Below are 22,862 nucleotides of genomic sequence, written 5' to 3' on the forward strand. Positions count from 1 at the left end.
AGTGGTTCTGCTTTTACTACATCATGTTGTGTGACCACTTCATACCCACTGTGGAACCGTCCGTCCTCTCCGATGCTGGCTTTATCCATCTACAAAAACTTGAAATCTGATTATTATCCTTAAGTTTTCTGTGCGAAGATTTGAAAATAAGAGGAATGATAAAAATAATTTTTCATGCCTGACTCAAGAATGCAGTGGTATAAAGTCTAGTGACAGCACAGTGTATGGTTACAGGTCTTATTTGCTCATATATCATCTTATTCAGTAAGCTCTTCTTTAATTATTAAGCTTGAAACAATATCACAAATACAATAAAAAGAAGTATACTGTAATACAATTCTTTCTTTCTTAAATATAAATACCAGAATAATGCAGCACAAATTTATACATACGATATCTTATATCCTCTGACTACTTGCAAAATGAGACTGAAATGGTACCAAACAGCTATAGTGGTGATTGCAAGACATCGGATGACTTTCCGAAACCACCTTTGTTTACTCATTAGATGACTGTATCATAAAAAGAAGGTATTTCATAAAATAAAAATGTTTAAAATGGTAAAACAACGGTAAAACATAATGCAAACTTAAGCAAGGTTTCCTACATTATACTTTCTATCTATCTTCCCCCCCTGTTGACATTGCATCAATCACATTAATGGGAACTAAGGTATCTGGATTCAATGTCAAGCACTTAAAATTTTGTTGCCATGAGTGCTTTAATTTGCAATGTAAGTTTCTGAACAGGAAGAGAAAGTTTGCTGCATTATATTCAAAAAGTTATGTAAGTTATGCAAAATGGAAATGGTGAAGTAGTTACTACATAATGGGGTATAATTTCAGAAGCAGTCTCTGAACTTAAATTCTTATAATATTTTTGCCGTAATTCAATACAATATAATAAAATGCCTACATGTAATAGGATTTAGTTGAGTCAGCTACCTGATGCTGCAGCTAAAAGGAGTGGAAATAAACGAAGGCTTCTAGGCTTCTGTGGAAAGTTGGAAAAGCTATGTGTCTAATCATTTATACAATTGTTGCATGAGGGTGCTTCTAATACAATACTCTACTCAAAGTAGTACATAGCTAAACTCCCATGTGTTACTTAGTGACTCGATTACCTTCATGTGTCAGAAAGAACATTTTCCTGAAATGAAATTTAGAAAACCAACCATTTAAATTTGTGGTGACATCCACCAAATATATCGTTGTTTCCTAAAAATAAATGCAGCCAAAATTTTTGGACCCAGGGGAAACCCATCTGTAGAATTATCGTGATATTTTAGTCATGGGGAATGATAGGGTATTGGGCATAGATTATTGCTGCATTCTTCAATCCCTTCAGCTCCTTGTGTATACAAGGTGCCAACAGAAGAGTGAGATGGGTTCACATGTGTCTGGTAGGTAACTGTTTCAGATACATTAGGTTCTACTAACAAGTGAATTGTTCTACCATCTGGAAAATGGAGTGTAACCATTTTCTGAGACCCTGGAAGAATGGGGACACTGGGTGGTAATTGTACTGGTGCTCCTATGGGAGCGGTTTGAACGTTCATAACTTCTCCTAAAAGGTCCCATAGTTTCCTACAAGTGGGACACTTGAATCTCTGTTGGGAACATTTCCTTGGGAAATATTTTACTTGACCTAGCTCAGCTGTTTCTGCTGCCTGTACAACCTGGTCCCAGATTTGTTCTTCAGTACTATTTGGATCTTCGTCATCCAGAAGTGTCTCTATTATCCTTTCCTGACACCAATCCATCAGTTCTGCTAAGACGTGTTTTTTTAGCTTCTTTTGATAGTGCTTCCCATACAGTATTAACCAACTGTTGAGCAAGTGTACTCATTTTTTTATTTTTCTTATTTTTCTTTTTATTTATTTATTTTATAACTTTGCTTATTACTTCCTAAAGCTGCTTATAAGGTCTTTTCTTATCAAAATAAATGTTATCCCTTATTCCACCTGCTATATCCCGGAAATATTAGTCAGAAGTACCCGTTGGTGTGAAATACATTTGCTGTCTTTAGGTCTATCTTTTTCTCTGGCTGCCTCTAAAATTGCCCTTTTCCGTATTATGGCTATGAAGCCCACAACTACCTAGGTTGCCTTTACTCTATTGTCCTGCAACTTGCGGTACCCACTTATTTATAACTGAGCTCAACGAGCATATTTCAGTGCGTTGGTGTGCAGGCCCTAACATATGATTTGTGACTTGGCCAAGTGACTACACCGGAGTCACGTCACTAAATCCCCTAGGCTCCTTGGGTAAGCACGGAAGAAACTCAAAAGTAAATTTAGCGTATACATATCTCTTATACATCAGCCAGAGTGTAAGATTAACTAAACTTTTACAGCTTACTATGATGAAAGTTGTTTCTAGTGCGGGTTTAAACAATTCTTCCGACTTCAGCTAACAGTCTCCGAGAAGTGACAATAATCTGCAACTTAAACCAGCCAGCAGGGGCGTCTTGTTCACACGCAAACCGGACAAGCCAGTATTACGGGAAGAGGTTAGTCTTTCTGGCCAGGAGTTGCCTTCGAGGTGGACTCATATCAGTCATACACCATTCATACAACAACATAAACAAACAACATATAATAGCGGCACAAACATAAACCTTCTCCAATATACTCTTATAATTATCTCAGGGATATTCTACGGTTCTTTGTCAATAAATATTGAGCAGTAAGAAGAAAGACTTATCTATAACGTACCGTAAATCCGGCGGCAGACTTTGAGATAGAGGAGACACAGAGAAGTTTGTGTAAGAATAAGGTTCTTACCATCCCCGGGGTTGTCTGTGTGTCCGCTGCCAAAGAGCCTGTTGTGTTGCCGGGTCTGCAGTACTGAAGTCAATCTATTTCCAACTGCCCCGCGATTGGAAGCGCCATTTACTGTTAGGGCAGTCCTCAATGGGGACAATTCAGTATATTGGAGAGGAGCCAAATTCAGGATGATGACGAGCTCGCCGAGAATTTCAGACAAGAGCACACCCTGGTTCTCTGAATAAAACTCTTCTTTATTGGTGCATGACATCGTCTTATATACCCAAAAGAAGGGCGTTTACATGTTAAGCTGTCTTACAATTATTGGATAGTTTCATCGAACCATTGGGAAATATTATAACAATTGGTCAGTTTCCATTTAACTATATTTAATAATTAACATATGTCCTTGTTTACAGGGCATATCAATAATGAATAAATTCCATTATTGATTTTCCCATTAAGTGCCAGGTGCGAGCTGGCACAAGCTACCTTAATGGTTATTATTTCTTGATACTAATCAGAAGTTACTTAATAACTGGTCAAAGTCTCTTCTGGTCATCTAAACCAAGCAATATTTATACTCTTTCTGCAACCTTATTTATTCAGCTCAATTCTCCTAAGAATGACCTGAGAGATATAACATAAACATGTTCTGAATAAGGGGGAGCATGAGGGGATATAGGATCCATCCCTATCACTAGTACCATACTTTAATAGCTTGCTACGCGGAGAGACTCTTCCAACCCACTCGAGGACGGCATACATAAAACTTTTACCCAAAGAAGGAAGGGACCTATTAAACCCAGGGTCATATAGCCCAATATCTTTGATAGACCAAGATATAAAATTAGTATCAAAAATCATGGCGGATAGACTTTCGCACTACATGCCAGCATTAGTAGGGAAAGCCCAAGTAGGATTTATAAAAGGGAGAGCCGCAGTGACCAACATTAGGAAAGTCTTAACAGTCTTAGATAGGGTACAAACCTGCCCACAACCAGGAGAACATCCAGTCTTAGTGGCACTAGATGCCGAAAAAGCTTTCAACATCAGATGGCCTTGGATGTGGGCAGTCCTAGAAAAATTTGGGATCACGGGGAAGTTTCACACCTATCTGAAAAACCTATATAATACGCCGAAGGCACGTATACACAGGAGGTTTTCTCTCATCCACCTTTGAATTACATAAGGGTACACGCCAGGGGTGCCCAATGTCCCTGCTACTATTTGATCTGGCCTTGGAACCACTGGCTAGGGTACTTGAGGACTCCAAACTCTTTGAAGGGATTAGTGTCGGAACGCAAGAGGTAAAGGTGGCACTGTTCGCGGACGACGTCATTCTCTTTCTCTCTAACCCTAAACAACATTTACAGGTAGTACTTGATCACATAGTTTGAGTTTGAGAGTTTGGAAAATTTGCAGGCTTCCATATCAACATCTCAAAGAGCGAGGTACTGGATTTAATCCCACACAGCAGGGGCTCAACCTGGCCCGTCCCTGGATCGGGTATCAAACTAGCAAGCACCCATTTGACATATCTGGGAATCCAAATAGTCCAAGCTCGGTTTATGCACTAAATTACCCCCCCCCCCCCCATACAAAAAATTGTAACGGAACTGTCACGATGGCAACAACTACCTTTAACAATGATGGCCAGATGCCATCTAATCAAAATGATCCCATTCTCTAGACTTCTGTATCCACTGCAGACGATCCCAATGCTCTTAAAACATGTAGATGTAAACAAAGTAATGAAGGCTTTCCAATCCTTTATCTGGAGAGGGAAGAGACTGCGAATAGCAGCACGAAAACGGATGTTAGGTAAATGGGAAGGAGGAGTGAATCTCCCTAACATAAGGGGATACAACCTGGCAAGCCTCTTCCGACATGTGAGGGACAGGGTCCATGGCACAGAGCAGTTCTCAAATACTTAGTTAGAACAGCAACTGGCAGCACCCAGCGACTTAGTGGCTCTTTTACACACAAAGTATACCCGATGGCCCATGATAGCAAAGAAGTCAATAGTGCTGAGGGACACCCTGATAGCATGGAAAGAGGTTATAAAGTTATATAAATTACCCTTCCTACTCTGTGCTGTCAGCACATGGTAATGTATGAGTAGTAAAATCCCCTTATACTGCCATACTGTAGTATGGCAGTATATGATAGGATCGATCAGACAACCTAGGGTTAAAGTACCCTAGGGAGTCTGAAAAATAGTAAAAATAAAAATTAAAAAAAAGTTAAAATAAAAAAATTATAATAAAAAACCTAAAAATTCTAATCACCCCCCTTTCCCTAGAATTGATATAAATATAAATAAACAGTAAAAATCATAAACACATTAGGTATTGCCGCGTCCGAAAATAATTTTTTTAATTCTATAAAAAGTGATCAAAAGGTCGCACAGTCCTAAAAATGATAACATTGTAAACGTCATCAAAATCCGCAAAAAACGACACCACCCACAGCTCCATAGACCAAAGTATGAAAAAGTTATTAGCCCCAGAAGATGGCAAAATCCCCCAAAAAAATTTTGTACAGGAGGTTTTAATTTTTTTTAAATGTATGAAAACATTATAAAATTGTACCGACCCAAAGAATAAAGTAGACATGTCATTTGGGGTGCACAGTGAAATCCGTAAAATCCAAGCCCACAAGAATACGGCACAAATGCGATTTTTTACCAATTTTACTGCATTTGGAATTTTTTTCCCGGTACACGGCATGAAATATTAAATACCACCATTTTGAAGTGTAATTTGTTACGCAGAAAATAAGCCATCACACAGCTCTGTACATGGAAAAATAAAAAAGTTACAGATTTTTGAATGTGGGGAGTGAAAAATAAAAACGCAAAATCGAAAAAGGGCCGCGGCGGGAAGGGGTTAAAAAAAAACCATATAGAAAAATAAATCTGTGTTATTCAGCTTAAACATGAAAGTTTTTATTGTAACCTTGAACAACAAAATGTGGCGCACTACTCCAGAAGCACAGATGTGCTATGCCTTGGCGCTACATTTGTTTATTGCTTTTTCTTCCATCATAACAACCAGTTTAATGTGAATTTGAGAAAGACTTTTTGTAAATACGAAACATCACAAAAAAATCTGAGTATTAAGCTGAGTATTATGGAGTACAATTTTTCTGCTATATATAACTAAGGACATAGTCTGACATTTGCACCAAGATTGTGATGTTAAGCATAACCAAAACTGAATGTTCTATTTGTAAACAGCATGTGCTAGTTTCTGTTAAAAATTGTCATTTATCTTGAAGGAAATACATTTTGGTATGTCATCAACAAAATGTTGCTTGGATACCATTTATGTGATTTTCTTCAGTTATTTTCTAGCTATGGTAACAACATTTTCTGAATTGCAAGATTCCAATTTGTGCAGCATATGGCTGAAATAAGGTCAATGAGAGAGATGTATACTTTCAGATATGAAAGTGTTTTCCCAATTTTATGTGTACCATAACAATATAACCTCATTGTTATGACCTGCTCTATGCAGCATTTATAGTTCTTTTAAAGTAAGCATTTATTTATGAGTAAAATTCTTTCTTAAGATGAAACATTATTTCTCAACTTTTCTAAGAGGATATGTTTTTTTTTCTACTATTGGAAAAAGGTACAACCTCACGTATCTTATTTTACATGTCTGTTTTTATTTTTGAATTGCATGTTATATTTTTAAGCAGCTTTTCTGCCTAAATACCATTTATCAAAGATTAGCGCAACAGCAGGCATTTTGCCAAAACAAAACTAACATATTGAGTATAAGCCAACCCAAATATAAGCCAGGGCCCCTAATTTTACCACAAAAAAGTGGGAAAACCTTTTGACTCGAGTATAAGCCTACAGTGGAAAATGCATTGGTCACAGCCTCCCCCTAGTATATAGCTAGCCAGGCCCCTTCCCCAGTATATAGCCAACCCGTGCCTCATTATATAGCCAGCCCGCATTCCTCCAGTATATAGCCAAACCCTACCCCATTATACAGCCAGCCCCTGCCTCTTTATACAGCCAGCACCTTGCCCTGTTATACAACCAGCCCCTGCCCTGTTATATAGCCAGACCCCACCCCGTTATACAGCCAGACCCCACCCCATTATACAGCCAGACCCCTACCCCATTACACAGCCCGCCTCTTTCCCCTTTATACAGCCGATCCATGCCCTGTCATGCAGCCAGACCCTGCCCCGTTATACTGCCGATCCATGCCCTGTCATGCAGCCAGACCCAGCCCCATTATACAGCCAGACCCAGTTTACCCAATGCAATTAAAAAAGAAAGTGACTACTCACCTTTCCGGTGCCCCCGCAGGTCTTCTGTTCGATCCATCTGGCAGTGGCAGGTCTGTGTGGCGCTGCAGCTGATGTCAAAACCTGTGACGTCGCATGGACCTACCACTGATGGACGGATCAAACAGAAGATCTGTGGGGGACGCTGGAAAAGTGAGTTTTGAATTTCTCAAGCATTTTTTGTGTTGAAAAACTCACCTTATACTCGAGTGCTCTAGGCCTTCTCTGTGACCTGCAAAGACATTTTCCAGGATGGGAGAAGCAAAAATTTGTCTCTTGTCTACCTTGTGATGCAGACCCCTTTAACGTCAAGCATGAATTTTTCAGAAAGCCTAATGACATGATGCACAGCACATGTGGACAGCACTGTTTAAGTGTGCTGGTATCTCTTCAGTACAGTGCATGGAACTGGTGTGGCTCAGTGATAAGCCTGAGACGACATTAGGCAAGTAAGAAGACTCCTTAAAGGGGTTTTCCCCCAAACAAAAATTTGCACTCTCAGTGCTGAGACCCCCACAGATCACAAAGCAAGGGGTCCGATGGGGTCCAAAGGATCTGTCATCGCTCCATCAGACTAATGGAGCAGGTGGCCGCACATGACCGTTCTGCTCCATTAATCTCTATGGAGCTGACACAAATTGCAGAGCGCGGCTCTCGGCGATCTCAGTCAGCTCCATAGAGATTAATAGAGCAGAACGTTCATGCACGGCCATCTGCTCCATTAGTCTGATGGAGCAACGAGGGGTCTGACGGAGGTACGTGGCACCCCATCGGATCCCTCATTTTTGTGCTATGTGGGGCTCTCATCACTGAGACCCCCACTGATCAGCAAGTTAGGCCCTATCCAAGGGATATGTTTGTTAGTAGGAAAACCCCTTTAAGGAATCTTTGCCATTAAGAGCATGTGGAGACTTACAGTAATTGATGCTTCTGAAAAAGCCATGCTTGATGTTAAAAGGGGCCGCCTTACAAGGTAGCCAACAGTCAATGTTTTCCATATTCCATCCTTGAAAATGTATTTGAATATTTCCCAGAATCCCCCAGTGGAGCATCAATGGCCATAAGTCCTCACACACCCCTACAAGGAGTCTTATTACTTTACTGATCTATTCTCAGTGGCCAGTTCAGAGATTCTTCATCAGGAAAGGATGGGGATGGACTGAAGCTCCATAACCTTCTCTCCATTGTTGTAATGATGTGTTAATTGTCTACACCTTTATAATAAAAGTGTAAACTTTCACTAAAATTACATTTGGGATGATAAGATAACTGTTGAGCAGTGATCCCTAAGAAAATAGAAAGTGACCATAGTAATTCCTTAATACAGTTCATTCTAGGTTGAATTTGGCTGTGGATTCTAGCTGGAATTTAATTGTGGACTCCAATGTCTTATGAGATTCATTCACCCATTTATTTGACATATATATATATATATATATATATTTTATACTTCCTTTGAAATTCACGTGTGTTGACCTCCCATAAAGTCCTTTTATTGTTAAAGTGCTTGTGAAAAATTCAGGGCTAAAATTATTTTGTTTTTGGAAAAATATCATTCTCGCATATGACAAAGATTCTGATGAAATCTGGTATTAAAGAGCTTAATGGTGCTCCTTTTTTTAAAAGTTAAAGCTAAAGTGAATTTTATTGAAAAAACACTGATTTTTTTTTTATTGTCAAAGCTCAGCATTAACAAATCAACAAAACACCTGTGGGGTCATTGCTTCACAGAGGGCTCAGATGTTAGGAGTTTCCACAGTTCTGGCATCTCAGGGGTTCAGCAAATATGTTAAGGCATTATATTGATTTTAGCATAATATGTAATTCTAATGCCCAATACCCAACGACTCTCCGATTATCCAATTTTCTAATAAACCAATTTTAGGGTAAAATGAATATACCAGGGAAAGTTCACAACACTTCTTAATTTTCCATTATGTCCTTTAACTGGTTCGCGACCGCCCGCCGTGTATTCACGGCGGCGGTCGGGTCGCGCTGCATGGAGAGGGACAGTCAATGATTAGGGTTAGGGAAGGAACAAGAGGTCAGGGCTGGCAGCGAAGGAGCAGAATCAGGAACAGGTCCGGGGTCACAACGGGAGGTCAACACTTGGGAAGGAAACACCGTGGATAGCTTCCTCATGGGCATGAAGCACTAAGATACGGCGGGGAATGCTGGGAGCCGCCAGTTTTTATAGGAACCCGGGAAGTGGGTATTGCCAATCAGCTGCACGCTGGCCCTTTAAATCTGCGAGAACTGCTGCACACGCACTGGCCACCAGGACTGGTGCAGGAACGTGGAGAGGTGAGTGAATTCGGAAAGGGGCGCAGCCAGTGAGAGGGGCACGGGTGTGTCTGCGATCCGAGACGTAAATCGCAGGGGCACCTGTGACACTGGGACTACCTATCTACTGGGGGCATGTGCATATTTTATGGCTCTTACGGAATAACATATGTGGCGATCATGGCTCTCTCAGCCAAAAACGTTCCTGACCCCTGCCTTAGAGGGTCTACTGCATCAGTTTTCTGCTCTTTTGTAAGGTCCATTCGTCCAAGAAAATGATTTTTTTTAATATGGTAATTAACCAGAGGCATATACATCAGCAAGGCTTCTCCTGGCTCTGGCCACTCATAAATTATGCTCGCCCCAGTGATAAAAATTCATATAGTTTCCCTCCTGCAAGCGCAGCAGGACGTCACCTGGCTGTCTGCAAGTCTTGCGCATGCATGGGAGCACTTTTATTGTGCTCAGCTGCCCAAGATAAGTTCTACCGCCCATGTGCGAGTCTTGCAGACAGCCGGGTTACGTCTGCCTGAGTGCCTCCTTCTCATTACCATATTTTAATAAAATTGTTTTCTTGGACGAATGGAACAGAAAACTGATGCAGAAGACCCCCTAACGACCCCCTAACGAGCATGATAGTAAATCTGGTGGTAGATGTCCTTTAAGCATTTGTGACGTATTGTGCGACTTTTTAGACAAAAGTCGCAAATAACTGACAGATTCAAATCCCAAATAGATCATGTTTGATAAATGAGATAAGCCAAAACCTAAGAAAAAAAATTTAAAAGACAAGAAGGTGTTTCCAGGCTTAAAATAAACATCCCCCATAAACTCCATTCCTCCCATTTTGCCACCTATTTCTCCTACTGGCTATTGCCCATAGATAATGAAAGTATTTGTCAACAATCAATGGGATCAACACAAAAAAAATAAAGTGTTTTCAGGTGGATTTGTTGTGATGCTTTAAAAATTGTTGTTTAATAGAATGGCAAGTTAGAATTTCCAAATCAGCATGAAGAGCGCTGCTTGTGTGTTTGCAGAGATATTGGCATTTTATTATTTGTTCCAGCCATTTTTGCAAACGTGACAAGTGAAAGTGCAGATGTATTTGTTGTCGCATTTGTATGAGATTCTCAGAAATGATTAACTTTCATTCAATCAATCCATAACAAACTAACACTTTTAGCATCAGTTTCTGTGAAAATAATTTAAAGTTAAGAACAAAATGGCTTTAGTAACAAACATGGCAACAACAGCTGTTCTAACTTAAGTAAAATATGGTAATTTATGTGTTGGACTGGAAATCATTTCAAATAGTTTTTATCTTGTTTACATTAGAATAATTTAGACTACAGCCTAGTATCTCTATTTTTTGTTGGCGACCTATTGATCTGCAATTTAAATTACACCAAAAGTGATTGTATTTTTTGCTCATGTAGCAGGAAAGGATATCTTAGTACAGTGGTGGCGAACCTATGGCACGGGTGCCAGAGGTGGCACTCAGAGTGCTCTCTGTGGGCACTCAAAATCAGCACAGAGTCAAGATTTACTAATCTCCATGCTATTTTAACCCTTTAATCTCCAAGGAAGTATCTTATATGTCCTCAGAGGTTGGCACCTCAGTAGCCAAGCATGTATGAGATGCATCCTGGATTATAGGATCCTTAACTTTGGATCCCTGGCACCTAGAATCTCTTGACAGCTTGGGACTGAAGGAAAAGCAAAGAAAGTTTGGAGAAGACTGGATTATCTTTGAAGGTCCTCCTGCTGGCCCCATGACTCTTCCTGTACTGTGAGACCCTGGAGAGAAGCTACAGTGATATTCTGGATTTGCTCTCCTGCTTTCAATTGTATCAGTTTCCTCAGGAGGCAGGTATGATTGAAAGTTGTGGGAGAACAGTTCAACAAATAAATAAATGACTACTTTTATTGGCACTTTATGATAAATTAGTGGGTTTTGGTTGTAGTCTGGGCACTCGGTCTCTAAAAGGTTCGCCATCACTGCCTTAGGATATTCCAATTGACTATTAGAATTAGAAGTAATTGTTAATTACCATATTGTTATTTCTCCTGCAGAATACACTATGAGGAGAGGTACTGGTTCATAGGTCACTTACTTGTTATAAAGATAATACTCATATATATATATACAGTAAGTCCACTGTAAAAAGTGATGTCCTGTTGCCCAAGGATGCCACTTATTCAGGCTGAATCAGATCTTGTGACCCACTGGAACTCTGCAGCCCCTAATACTGGTTTACCAGAGCGCTTTGAGGACTGAGAGTCAGAGTCAGTATGCATTCTTTTTTGCCACTCTGTCCCTAGCTCCCTAGGGGTTTTCCATGTTCTTGGAAAACCCCTTTAGTAGTTTCCGTTGTCAGCAGGAGATGACGCATAGACGGCAGTGAGTAGGTGGGCAGGTCATGGCAGGCCCATGTACCTCACTTCTCTGACCTTGTTGGGTAAGCTGGGATAAGTTTTCAGTATAATAATAAAAATCGTTATACAGCGACATCAAATTCTGTATCTCTTCTCTGGTCCACGCACACATCTCTACAATAAATCCAAGACATACATGGGTATATGCACTGGTATATAACCTATATATACACTGTAAAGTGATTGGCATGGTTATCGGTGCAGAGATCTGTGATAGCTGTGAACAGAGAAAGGAAGAGATATGTTAACTGTTTAACTACACAAAGTATCATTCTATGTGTAGTTGGCTCACCATGCACTTGTCCTGGATTAGTGTTTACTGCAGTAATCTGCATAAGATAAGGCTATATAATAATAATAATAATACATCTTTATTCATTAATAATCTTTATTCTGCCATCATATCCTACAGAGCTTTACAGATCATTAGTTAGATATACAACTAAAATAAGACATTACAGAGTAATAACGTAGTTCAATGCAGCTATAGGAGTGAGGGCCCTGATCGCAAGAGCTTACAGTCTATGAGGATGAAGGGGTAACACAGGAGGTGACTTGTCCAGCTATTCTTTAAGGAATAAGATCATTCAATAAATAAATAGATAAATAATTCTGAATGAACCAGTGACCAGCAGCTATCAATATTTACAGAAACCAGAGTGCATCAGTCTGCAGAGAAACCTGTTAAATGGTAACCAGTGAGAGATTAGATAGACGGAGGGGAAATCAGAGGAGCTTTATAGAAAAAAAAGTCAAGTTATATGCAGTTAAGGAATGTGATAGGCCAGACAGAAAATATGGGTTTTTAGGGTAGGTTTGAAATCATAATAGTTTGATATAAGTATTATAGTTCAAGGTTGTGCATTCCAGAGAATAGATGCAGCCCAAGACAAGTTCTGTAGATGTGAAGGGTTGGAATTAAGGAAGAAAGTAACAAGGGTAGAGATGTAGGAAGGGGCAGCACTGTGCAGAGCTTTGTGGATGAGGGTGATTAATTTGAGGTGATGTGAGGTGATTGGCAGCCAGTGCAGTGACTGACACATCCTTGAGGCATCTGGATTGACAGACAAGTCTGGTTGTTGCTCTAAGAATAGACTGTTTAGTAACTGGAAACCAATTAGAAGGGAGTTACAGTAGTAGAGACAAGAATGAATTAGAGCAACAATTGGGGTTTTAGAGGTTTACATGGTCAGTAAAGAACAGATTCTGGAAATGTGGAAGGAGCGTGCAAGTGATTGTATGTAAGGTGATATGTGTGCATATGCTACAGAGCTACATTGCCTTAGAGCAACTCCCCGAAAGGAAGTGCTGCAGCAAGCAACTGTCAAAACACTAAGCTTGAAGTAAGCTACAGATCAGAGCGCTCCAAAAAAAAAATCTTTTTAGGGGTTTGACATCAACAGAACAATAGACTCAAACAAAAATGCACGAGTTCCAACAAAAGCTCAGTCCATAAAAAAGAACCAGCAAAATATTACTCTATGGGCATACTTTTTAACATGTTCACATTATTTTTCAACAGTGTAATTTACTTTATCGTAATAAGAACTATATGGTCAAAGAGCAAGGCACACGGAATTATCGTTTCAAACTGTACTGGTAAGTTTTTCTTCTTTCTGTTTCTGTTCCACAATAATTTTACAGTAAAAGTCACTGGCATTACAGTTACATCATGTCAATGTATGCCTAGCTTACCACTGATAGTGTTGTTTGCTTAGAATTTTACTAACAGTTGCTCTGCTTTTTTAATGTCATACAACCCATGTTATAATGCAACAAAAAAATAAGAAGAAAAAGAAATATCACATTTATGTAAGTATCTCACTTTCCAGCTCATATAATCTGCCCTATCTAAGGTCAGCAAGCACATTCCCCTAATGGCTTATTTGTTTACTTGGTCTTCCTCTAGTTTAACTCTGAGCGATTAAATGTTAGACTTGATGGACATAGGTCATTTACTCAACCCTATCTATTGTGATAAAGTATTTAACTGCTCAAGATGCATATGCAAATTAAGTCTCCGTATCGCTATATATCCAACTGCTGTCTCCGTATCGCTATATATCCAAGCCTCGGTGCTCTGCTTGCAATTGTTTCTGGATGGAAAATAATGTTAGCATTTTTTCTCTTGCCTTTTCTTATACAATACTAAGTAACCCATTAATTTCACCGGGACCTTGCTTGTAAGGTATTACTAGATTGTGACATCTCAGAATATGTGCTGACACTAAGATCATTCATGTCTGAATATATAAGAAAAGGAATTGCTGGCATATTTTCTTTCCAACTTCTATAGTGTAACGGACCCTGCGCTGTTTCAACTATTTAACTTCCTGCTTAGCTCTTTTGTACCACGACTCACAGGAGAGTTCAGGAGCATTTCTAGTAAGGCTTGGTGACAGTTAAATGAAGACAGTTCAACTTTTATGTGAATTATGATCTTCACTGTAAAAGTTTCTAAAATTTGCTGACACTGGAATTAGTCAAAGAACCCTGAATAAATTAGACAAGAACACTTGTCTAACACTTGAAGAATTTATCATTGTTAGGGTTATCCATATTTATCTGGAGCAAGGAAGAAAAAAATACATACTTAACAATCTCTCTTCTAATCCCAAAAAGCAGTCAAAACTAATTCAGCTTTCAAATGAGAATTTTACTTTTCACACTTGAGTGTTGTTAATAATAATTTAAAAAAACTTTTACAAAACATAAGCATCAGACTGAGTTATTCTCCAGATCATCATTACTTATGGTAAATAAGCCAGTTTTTCTCAATTTTGAGGGAGTGACTATGTGTCACGTATCCATATATCCATATCTATTTGTAAGTTTAAATAGATAAAATTGGCTTTTAATCTTTCCTAATATCTAAGATCCCTCATGTTCTTCTTCTTCTTTTTTTTTTCTGCCGTTCTTTTAAGTGTTTTGAGTTAGTGGGGCACATTTACTAATGGAACCTATCTACAGACTCTATGCTAAAATTTGCAGGCCGTGCTTTGCAGTGCGTTTAGGATCTGGTGAATTAGTATTCACATTTACTAAGGGTCCGTCGGACTCATTTCCGTCAAGTTTCGCAAATTTTTCCGATTTCCCTGAATTGCACAGGGGTTTTTGGCGCATGCATTCAGATTGTGGCACATAGGCGTCAGCTTGTATGTGACACAAATCAGGGGCTGATTCGGACAAACCGTGGAATTTAACTTTCAAAATTGTGTCGCAAGATCAGCACTCACATGCACCAGGAAGAAGAACGTGAACTCCAGCGGACCTCAGCAGGGAAGCGACACATGCAGGAAATTGGATACGCGATCTTAATGAATCGTGGCAGCTCCGAATCCTCGTCGGACATTCTGGATCGGGGGCGTCAACAGGACAGGTAAGTAAATGTGCTCCAGTGTCTTATATATTGAAAAGAAAAAGTTATTTTATTTTTCTTGGTTAATAATTTTTAGAAATGTTATTATAGATCTATTTGGCGAGATTTATGCTTCCCACTGGCTTTTTTGTAGAAAAAAAGTTGCGAAAAGTTGCATTGGGATTTTTGTAACTCTGCTCCGTCAAAAAGTTGCATGGGGCATTTAATGCCACTTAGAAATAAGAGATCATTGTGATAAATTTATTAATCTTATTAATCTTAAATTTAATCAATTGGTGCCAGGACTGACTTTGGTATTTACTGGCTGTATAATACAGCTGACAACAGCCATGTATGGAGAGGGCCAGTTGTGAAAGGGTTAAATACATGTTTAGTATGGGAAGCTCATTCTTTTTATTACTGCAACCATTTCTGCAGATAAACTCAATATATGAATCTTTTACAGATTCTATGCTAATAATGTAATATAATAGTACAGACAAGGAAATATAGTTGGTTAGCTCTTGATATGTAATTTTCTATTGAAAAGAATATTGCACAAAGGATGAGTAGGTGACAATCAGCCTAATAAGTTTAGGTTCTACTACAAAAATCAAAATGACATTTAAGCACTAAATTATTTTCTTGCATATTGTCTCTCTGAACCCAATGGGATAATGATTAAACCAAATAACAATGCAATGGCACCTATTCACTTTTATCTCACAAACTTAGTTCTTCATAATTATATCACAGTAAGAGCTGAAGGTCAAAAAATATAGCTAATCTTTAAATATTCAGTATGAACAGTTCATTCTCTTAGAATGAAAGCTTACTAGGACAAACTAACAAGAAAATATGAAATCACACATTAAAATATATTGAGGTTTTCTGGAATAAACACAATTTAAACTTAAATGTAATTAGAAATTATTTTAAAGGGAACCTGTCAGAAAGAGCATGCAATCTGATTTGAGGGAAGCCATTTACAGAAGTAGGAACGCAGAATGATATAAAGCCGAATAAACAGGAGCACATGTACAACACCTGTTTTACTTGAATATATAAACACCTTTTTGATATGACTCACTAAGGATGGAAACAAACATGGAGTACATCTTGTAAGTTTGTACTAAATTTTTTAGAGGTTTTTTTCTAGGTAAAAGAGCAACCAATAGGTAACACAATTTACTCACAACAATCAATATAAATAAAGCATAGGAGATAAGTGAGTGTAATACATAAAAAATAACTTTTAATCTAATATATTAAAATTCAAGGTATGTCTCAGTTATGACAATGTGTCACAAAAATACCTGCTTGCAGAAATGCTAACATAAAGTGTCAACAGGTAAAGTATTATGCATTAAATACTCTTACCGTGGTTCAGACGTAAGCCCTGCCTAAGGGTGGAGGATCAGGGGTACCAGGAGGGAAAACTTGTCTGACCCTAGACGACCCCTTTAAGACTCCCGCCCTTACAAGGGCAGTCCACAACTGTCCCTGTTGGACTTCAGCATGCCCCCCTATCAAACGCCATTATCCCTGACGCGTTTCGTGGATACTCTTCAGAGGGAATGTAAATGCATTAGATGCTTCAGTCTGCTGTAGTCCTAGCAGACCGAGCACACAGCGGCATGCACAAAAAAGGAGTAGTGGGACTGCTGTTAGCAAATCGACCCACTTGAAAAAGGCTGCAAGTCTCCGATCCTAGTGGTGGATCAGGAGACCGTCATGTTGCAGGCTGGCTCTGTGATCGCACCGGCCTGAAAGCACTTCCGGTCTTTTAAACCTGAAGCCCCGCCCAGCTACCTCGTGATTGGGCGCGCTGCCATGCTGCAACTCCTATTGGCGCATACTCCTGGGCCGCGACACACTAGGTGAGGCGGACCACAATGAGAACGCCCGACAGCTGCTGTCATCTGACCGCCCATATTTCTGTCCGGAGTGCGACATAAATTTGGCGCGCATGCGCCGAAAACTGCGGGGAGGTTTAAATAAACAATACATTGCCTTAGCAACGTTCAGCCGCCCGTCTCCAAGGGGGCGGGAAGACCACTTAGAACATAGCGATTCTCTATAGCAGAGAAGAAAGACAAACAGACTAGGACTACAAAAGCATAAGGACCTTTTACGCCATATTGAGGGGGTAATAACGGAACCTAATACCTTGCTCTGTAGTATAGATGTGGAGGCGCTCTACTCCTCCATCCCCCACGATAAGGGGCTGGAGGCAGTGGAGTACTTCCTCTCTACCAGAGGTACCCAATTCCGGGCACACAGCACATTGGTCCGTGACCTACTACAATTCACACTCACTAGAAACGTGTTCCTGTTTGATGGCCTAATCTTCCACCAGCTCAGGGGTACGGCTATGGGGAGCCCTTGTGCTCCCTCATACGCAAACCTACTCCTGGGCTGGTGGGAGGCCACCTGTGTGTTTGGGGACAACCCACCCGTAGGCATTGAGCAGATCGATATGTTTTTACGGTATATCGATGATATATTTGTCCTTTGGAGAGGAGAGGCATCCGAATTCAAACAGTTTGTTGATACTTTGAACCACAACCATATAGGGCTCCGCTTCACATGTGAGAGTCACCCTATTAGTCTTCCCTTTCTGGATGTCCTCATCACAAGATCGCAAGATGGGGCACTTCATTCTTCCATCTATCGGAAACCAACAGCGACAAATTCGCTGCTTAGATGGGACAGTCACCATCCCTTCCCACTCCGGAGGGGAATCCCCAAAGGACAATATCTGCGAGCCCGCAGAAATTGTAGCTCCCAGAGAGAATTTCAGAGACAGGCCAACGACCTCAGGGCTAGGTTTCGTGATCGGGGTTACCCAGATGAGTTCCTGAGGGAGGCCTACCATAATAGTCTGGGTGCCAATCGCACTGACCTTCTACGGGGGTCACCCGAAGTTAAAACGGATAAAACTGAGAAAATACGCATCATAGCCTCCTTTGATAACGGTTCCAAGGAAGCCCGGGCCATCTTGGCAAAACACTGGCCCATATTAATGATGGACCAGGACATTAAGAACCTAGTGGGGTCATTTCCTCAGATCACCTTCCGTAAAACTCGTTCCATTAGGGACAGAGTAGTAAAGAGCCATTATGTGGCCCCAAAACCTGAAGGGACGTGGCTTGACAGACGGCCCACAGGGAGCTTCCGGTGTGGTGGCTGCATAGCCTGCCCCTTTATCCAGACAGGAAAACTCTTTTACAGTAATGCCACTGGGAGGTCGTTCAAACTGAGGGACTTTATTAACTGTAAGAGCACCGGAGTCATTTATAAAGTAACCTGTGACTGCGGTCTTGAATACGTGGGCAAAACCTTTAGGGAACTGCGCAGAAGAGTGGGTGAACACCTGGGCGACATCCTGCACAAGAGGGACAAGCCACTGTCTAACCACGTGGTAAGGTACCACAATGGTGACGCCTCAGTGTTGCATTTCATGGGTATCGAACGGACCCCCCCCCCAGTACGAGGAGGTAACTGGGACAAGACCATCCTGCAGAGAGAGGCGAGGTGGATTTACACACTTGATACTGTCCACCCGGGGGGTCTAAATGAAAAACTAATCTATACACCCTTTCTTTAAATACTCGTCACCTCCCTAAAATATAACAGCAATATAAAAATCCCACTACAACCCCCCCTCCCATACTAGGTCATATATAAACCAGTTCACATATACCTCTGGACTGATGTACTGACCTTATATACTAAGCAGAGATCGGCAGTAGGTTCCTCTCCTTTCTCTGCTTGTGAGGTAGGAGTTAATGGATGAACTGACACCTGCATATTTCCCTCTGGTCTTTCTGTGCTTATTATTTCCATGTCCTTATGCTTTTGTAGTCCTAGTCTGTTTGTCTTTCTTCTCTGCTATAGAGAATCGCTATGTTCTAAGTGGTCTTCCCGCCCCCTTGGAGACGGGCGGCTGAACGTTGCTAAGGCAATGTATTGTTTATTTAAACCTCCCCGCAGTTTTCGGCGCATGCGCGCCAAATTTATGTCGCACTCCGGACAGAAATATGGGCGGTCAGATGACAGCAGCTGTCGGGCGTTCTCATTGTGGTCCGCCTCACCTAGTGTGTCGCGGCCCAGGAGTATGCGCCAATAGGAGTTGCAGCATGGCAGCGCGCCCAATCACGAGGTAGCTGGGCGGGGCTTCAGGTTTAAAAGACCGGAAGTGCTTTCAGGCCGGTGCGATCACAGAGCCAGCCTGCAACATGACGGTCTCCTGATCCACCACTAGGATCGGAGACTTGCAGCCTTTTTCAAGTGGGTCGATTTGCTAACAGCAGTCCCACTACTCCTTTTTTGTGCATGCCGCTGTGTGCTCGGTCTGCTAGGACTACAGCAGACTGAAGCATCTAATGCATTTACATTCCCTCTGAAGAGTATCCACGAAACGCGTCAGGGATAATGGCGTTTGATAGGGGGGCATGCTGAAGTCCAACAGGGACAGTTGTGGACTGCCCTTGTAAGGGCGGGAGTCTTAAAGGGGTCGTCTAGGGTCAGACAAGTTTTCCCTCCTGGTACCCCTGATCCTCCACCCTTAGGCAGGGCTTACGTCTGAACCACGGTAAGAGTATTTAATGCATAATACTTTACCTGTTGACACTTTATGTTAGCATTTCTGCAAGCAGGTATTTTTGTGACACATTGTCATAACTGAGACATACCTTGAATTTTAATATATTAGATTAAAAGTTATTTTTTATGTATTACACTCACTTATCTCCTATGCTTTATTTTTTCTAGGTAAATCAAGATCGGAATCAGGAGTAGTACATATCCTTACTTCATATTTCCTATTAATTTTGAATCTACTTCAAATCAAGTCCATGACTGCCTTCAACCAAGTCTGATGTGGGTAAAGTTTAGTAAGACTGGAAACAAGCATGTAGGGGAATTTATCAAGAATGGTATTTTGCACTTTTGTGTATGGACTTAAGCTTAATAAGGCCAAACCACAAACAGGACCGGACCAAACCACAAAGTGATATGATTAGATCTAGGGGGCACCCATGAGATATTTAAGGACAAGTCTGGTGTTTGTAAGAGTGCCATCACAGACTCATGATTGTTATAAGAACATGACCACAAAGACAGTAGTGGCCGGTCACAGTTGCTGTGGTGGAATGAAAGGTACTAGCAGCAGCATGACAAGATGGTGTCAAATGAAAGTAGTAGCAAATGACAGCAGGTGTATGCAATTAGGAAGTTGGCAGCATCATAACATAGGCAACAGCAAGTAGTCAGAAGTAACAGGCAATTTGTATCTGCAGAATTACTTAGTCTGTTCCAGCTGGTATGTGAAAATCTGAGGGATCTATGCTTCATTCAATTAGAGAAATGTTAGTAATGTCACACTTTGTCTGGAGAGGCATGTGCTTCTTGGTGTAACAATGACCACACTAAATACTTGCTCTGATGCCACACTTCTTCCGAGAAGTACAGCTTGCCCAGGGCAAACTGTTGCAGCCACATTTCTAGTTTGGCTGCCTGGAAGTCCAGGGGATCTTAGATCTGGAGGTAGATGGTGCATTTCAAGTGGTCCTTCCTCCAGCTGGTTCAGTTTCTGCTCATCTTTCGGTGGGTAAAGAAACATTCTCACTAGAGATGAGCGAACACACTCGTCCGAGCTTGATGCTCGTTCGAGCATTAGCGTACTCGTAACTGCTCGTTGCTCGGGCAAATACTTTGCCCGCTCGAGAAAATGGCATCTCCCGCCGTTTTGATTTTTGGCGGCCAGAAACAGAGCCAATCACAAGCCAGGAGACTCTGCACTGCACCCAGCATGACGTGGTACCCTTACACATCGACAGCAGTGGTTGGCTGGCCTGATCAGGTGACCCTGGAATAGACTAGCCCCTGCCTGCACTGCTCGCATCATTCTCTGTCTGGATGCCGTTAGGGAGAGAGCTGCTGCTGCTGCAGGGATAGCGTTAGGGTGTTATATTAGCTTAATGTTAGGCAGGAGTGAGTCTACAAGAACACAACAGCCCTTGTTAGGGCTAGAATAGCGTTATATTTAATTAATTTTTTTGTTTGCTTGTGGCTGGGCTTGCTGGCACTAGTAGTGCAGCTAGTATCATGTAGTGAGGAACTTGCAGAGAGACTTGGGAACGTTATATTTATCTCTTAGTGACACACAAATCTCAAACACCGAAGTGGGACAATTTATTAGGGGTTTGATTGAATTAGGCACAGTCTGACGATTTTTTTTTTTTCAAAACTTAAAGTGACTTAAAATCCAGTTCTTGTGTGCTGTTAGAAACTAGGCATACAAGAGCCCAACCGACTTTCTTAGGCCTACAATCGCGTTATATATATATATTTTGTTGATTTTCATGTGGCTGGCCTTGCTGGCACTAGTAGTGCAGCTAGTACCATATTGTGAGGAATTTGCAGAGAGACTTGGGAACATTATATTTAGCTCTTAGTGTCACACACATCTCAAACACCTAAGTGGGACAATTTATTAGGGGTTTGATTGAATTAGGCACAGTCTGAGTTATAAAAAAAAAATAAAAGTAAAAAAAAAAATCAGCAAAGTCATCAGGCACAGCACAAAATCCAGTTGTGTGCTGTCAGTGTAGGTTAGAAACTAGCCATAGCAATAGGATAGCATCTTTTTGTTAAAAAAAAAAAAAACACAAATAAAACAAAAAAAAAAAAAAAATCCCAAAAAAATTTACAGTTTACACTTTAATTTAGAAAATGTTGAACCCGAGGGCTAGGGGTAGAGGACGAGGGCGTGAACGTGGGCGTCCAACTACTGCAGGGGTCAGAGGCCGTGGTCCTGGGAGGGGTGAGACACCACCTGCTGATGAGGGAGCAGGGGAACGCCGCAGAGCTACACTCCCTAGGTTCATGTCTCAAGTTACTGGGACTCGTGGTAGAGCACTGTTGAGGCCAGAACAATGCGAACAGGTGATGTCGTGGATTGCGGACAATGCTTCTAGCCATTTGTCCACCAGTCAGTCTTCCACGCAGTCCACCCATGTCACCGAAATCAGCACTCCTCCAGCTCCTCCACCTCAGCCTCCTTCCCCCCAGTCTGTCCCCTCCCAGGAAAATTTGGCATTTGAACCGGCGTACTCTGAGGAACTGTTTTCTGGACCCTTCCCAGAGTCACAAACCACTTGTCCGGTTGCTGCTGAGCTCTTTTCCGATGCCCCGGTTTACCACTGGTCGCAGTCTGTGGGTGATGATGACATTGTTGACGTAGTGGAAGAAGTGTGTAAAGAGGTGTCGGATGATGAGGAGACACGGTTGTCAGACAGTGGTGAAGTTGTTGTCAGGGCAGGAAGTCCGAGGGGGGAGCAGACTGAGGGATCGGAGGATGATGAGGTGACAGACCCAAGCTGGGTTGATAGGCTGGGTGAACACAGTGCTTCTGAGACGGAGGCGAGTCCTTGACGAGAACAGGTTGGAAGAGGCAGTGGTGGGGCCAGACGGAGAGGCAGGGCCAGAGCTGATGCATCAGCGGCAAATGTTTCACGTAGTCAAGATCCCGTGGCGAGGGCTAGATTTTCGGAAGTCTGGAGGTTCTTTAAAGAAACACCGGATGACCGACGGACTGTGGTGTGCAACCTGTGCCACACCAAGATCAGCAGGGGTTCCACCACTACTAGCTTAACTACCACCAGTATGCGCAGGCATATGAATGCTAAACACCCCACT

General features: G+C 41.3%; 1 protein-coding gene across 1 annotated transcript in view; it reads left to right on the forward strand.

The window, feature by feature from the left end:
- NPSR1 (neuropeptide S receptor 1) overlaps nucleotides 1-22,862 on the forward strand; it is a 201,628-nt gene that overhangs the window by 150,880 nt on the left and 27,886 nt on the right. Inside the window, exon 6 of the mRNA XM_072153268.1 lies at nucleotides 13,323-13,399. Within this exon, the coding sequence (XP_072009369.1) occupies nucleotides 13,323-13,399 (77 nt within the window). The remainder of the gene's footprint in view (nucleotides 1-13,322; nucleotides 13,400-22,862) is intronic.

This window comes from Engystomops pustulosus, chromosome 5 (genome assembly GCF_040894005.1).
Source record: "Engystomops pustulosus chromosome 5, aEngPut4.maternal, whole genome shotgun sequence".
Classification (NCBI taxonomy): Eukaryota; Metazoa; Chordata; class Amphibia; order Anura; family Leptodactylidae; genus Engystomops; species Engystomops pustulosus.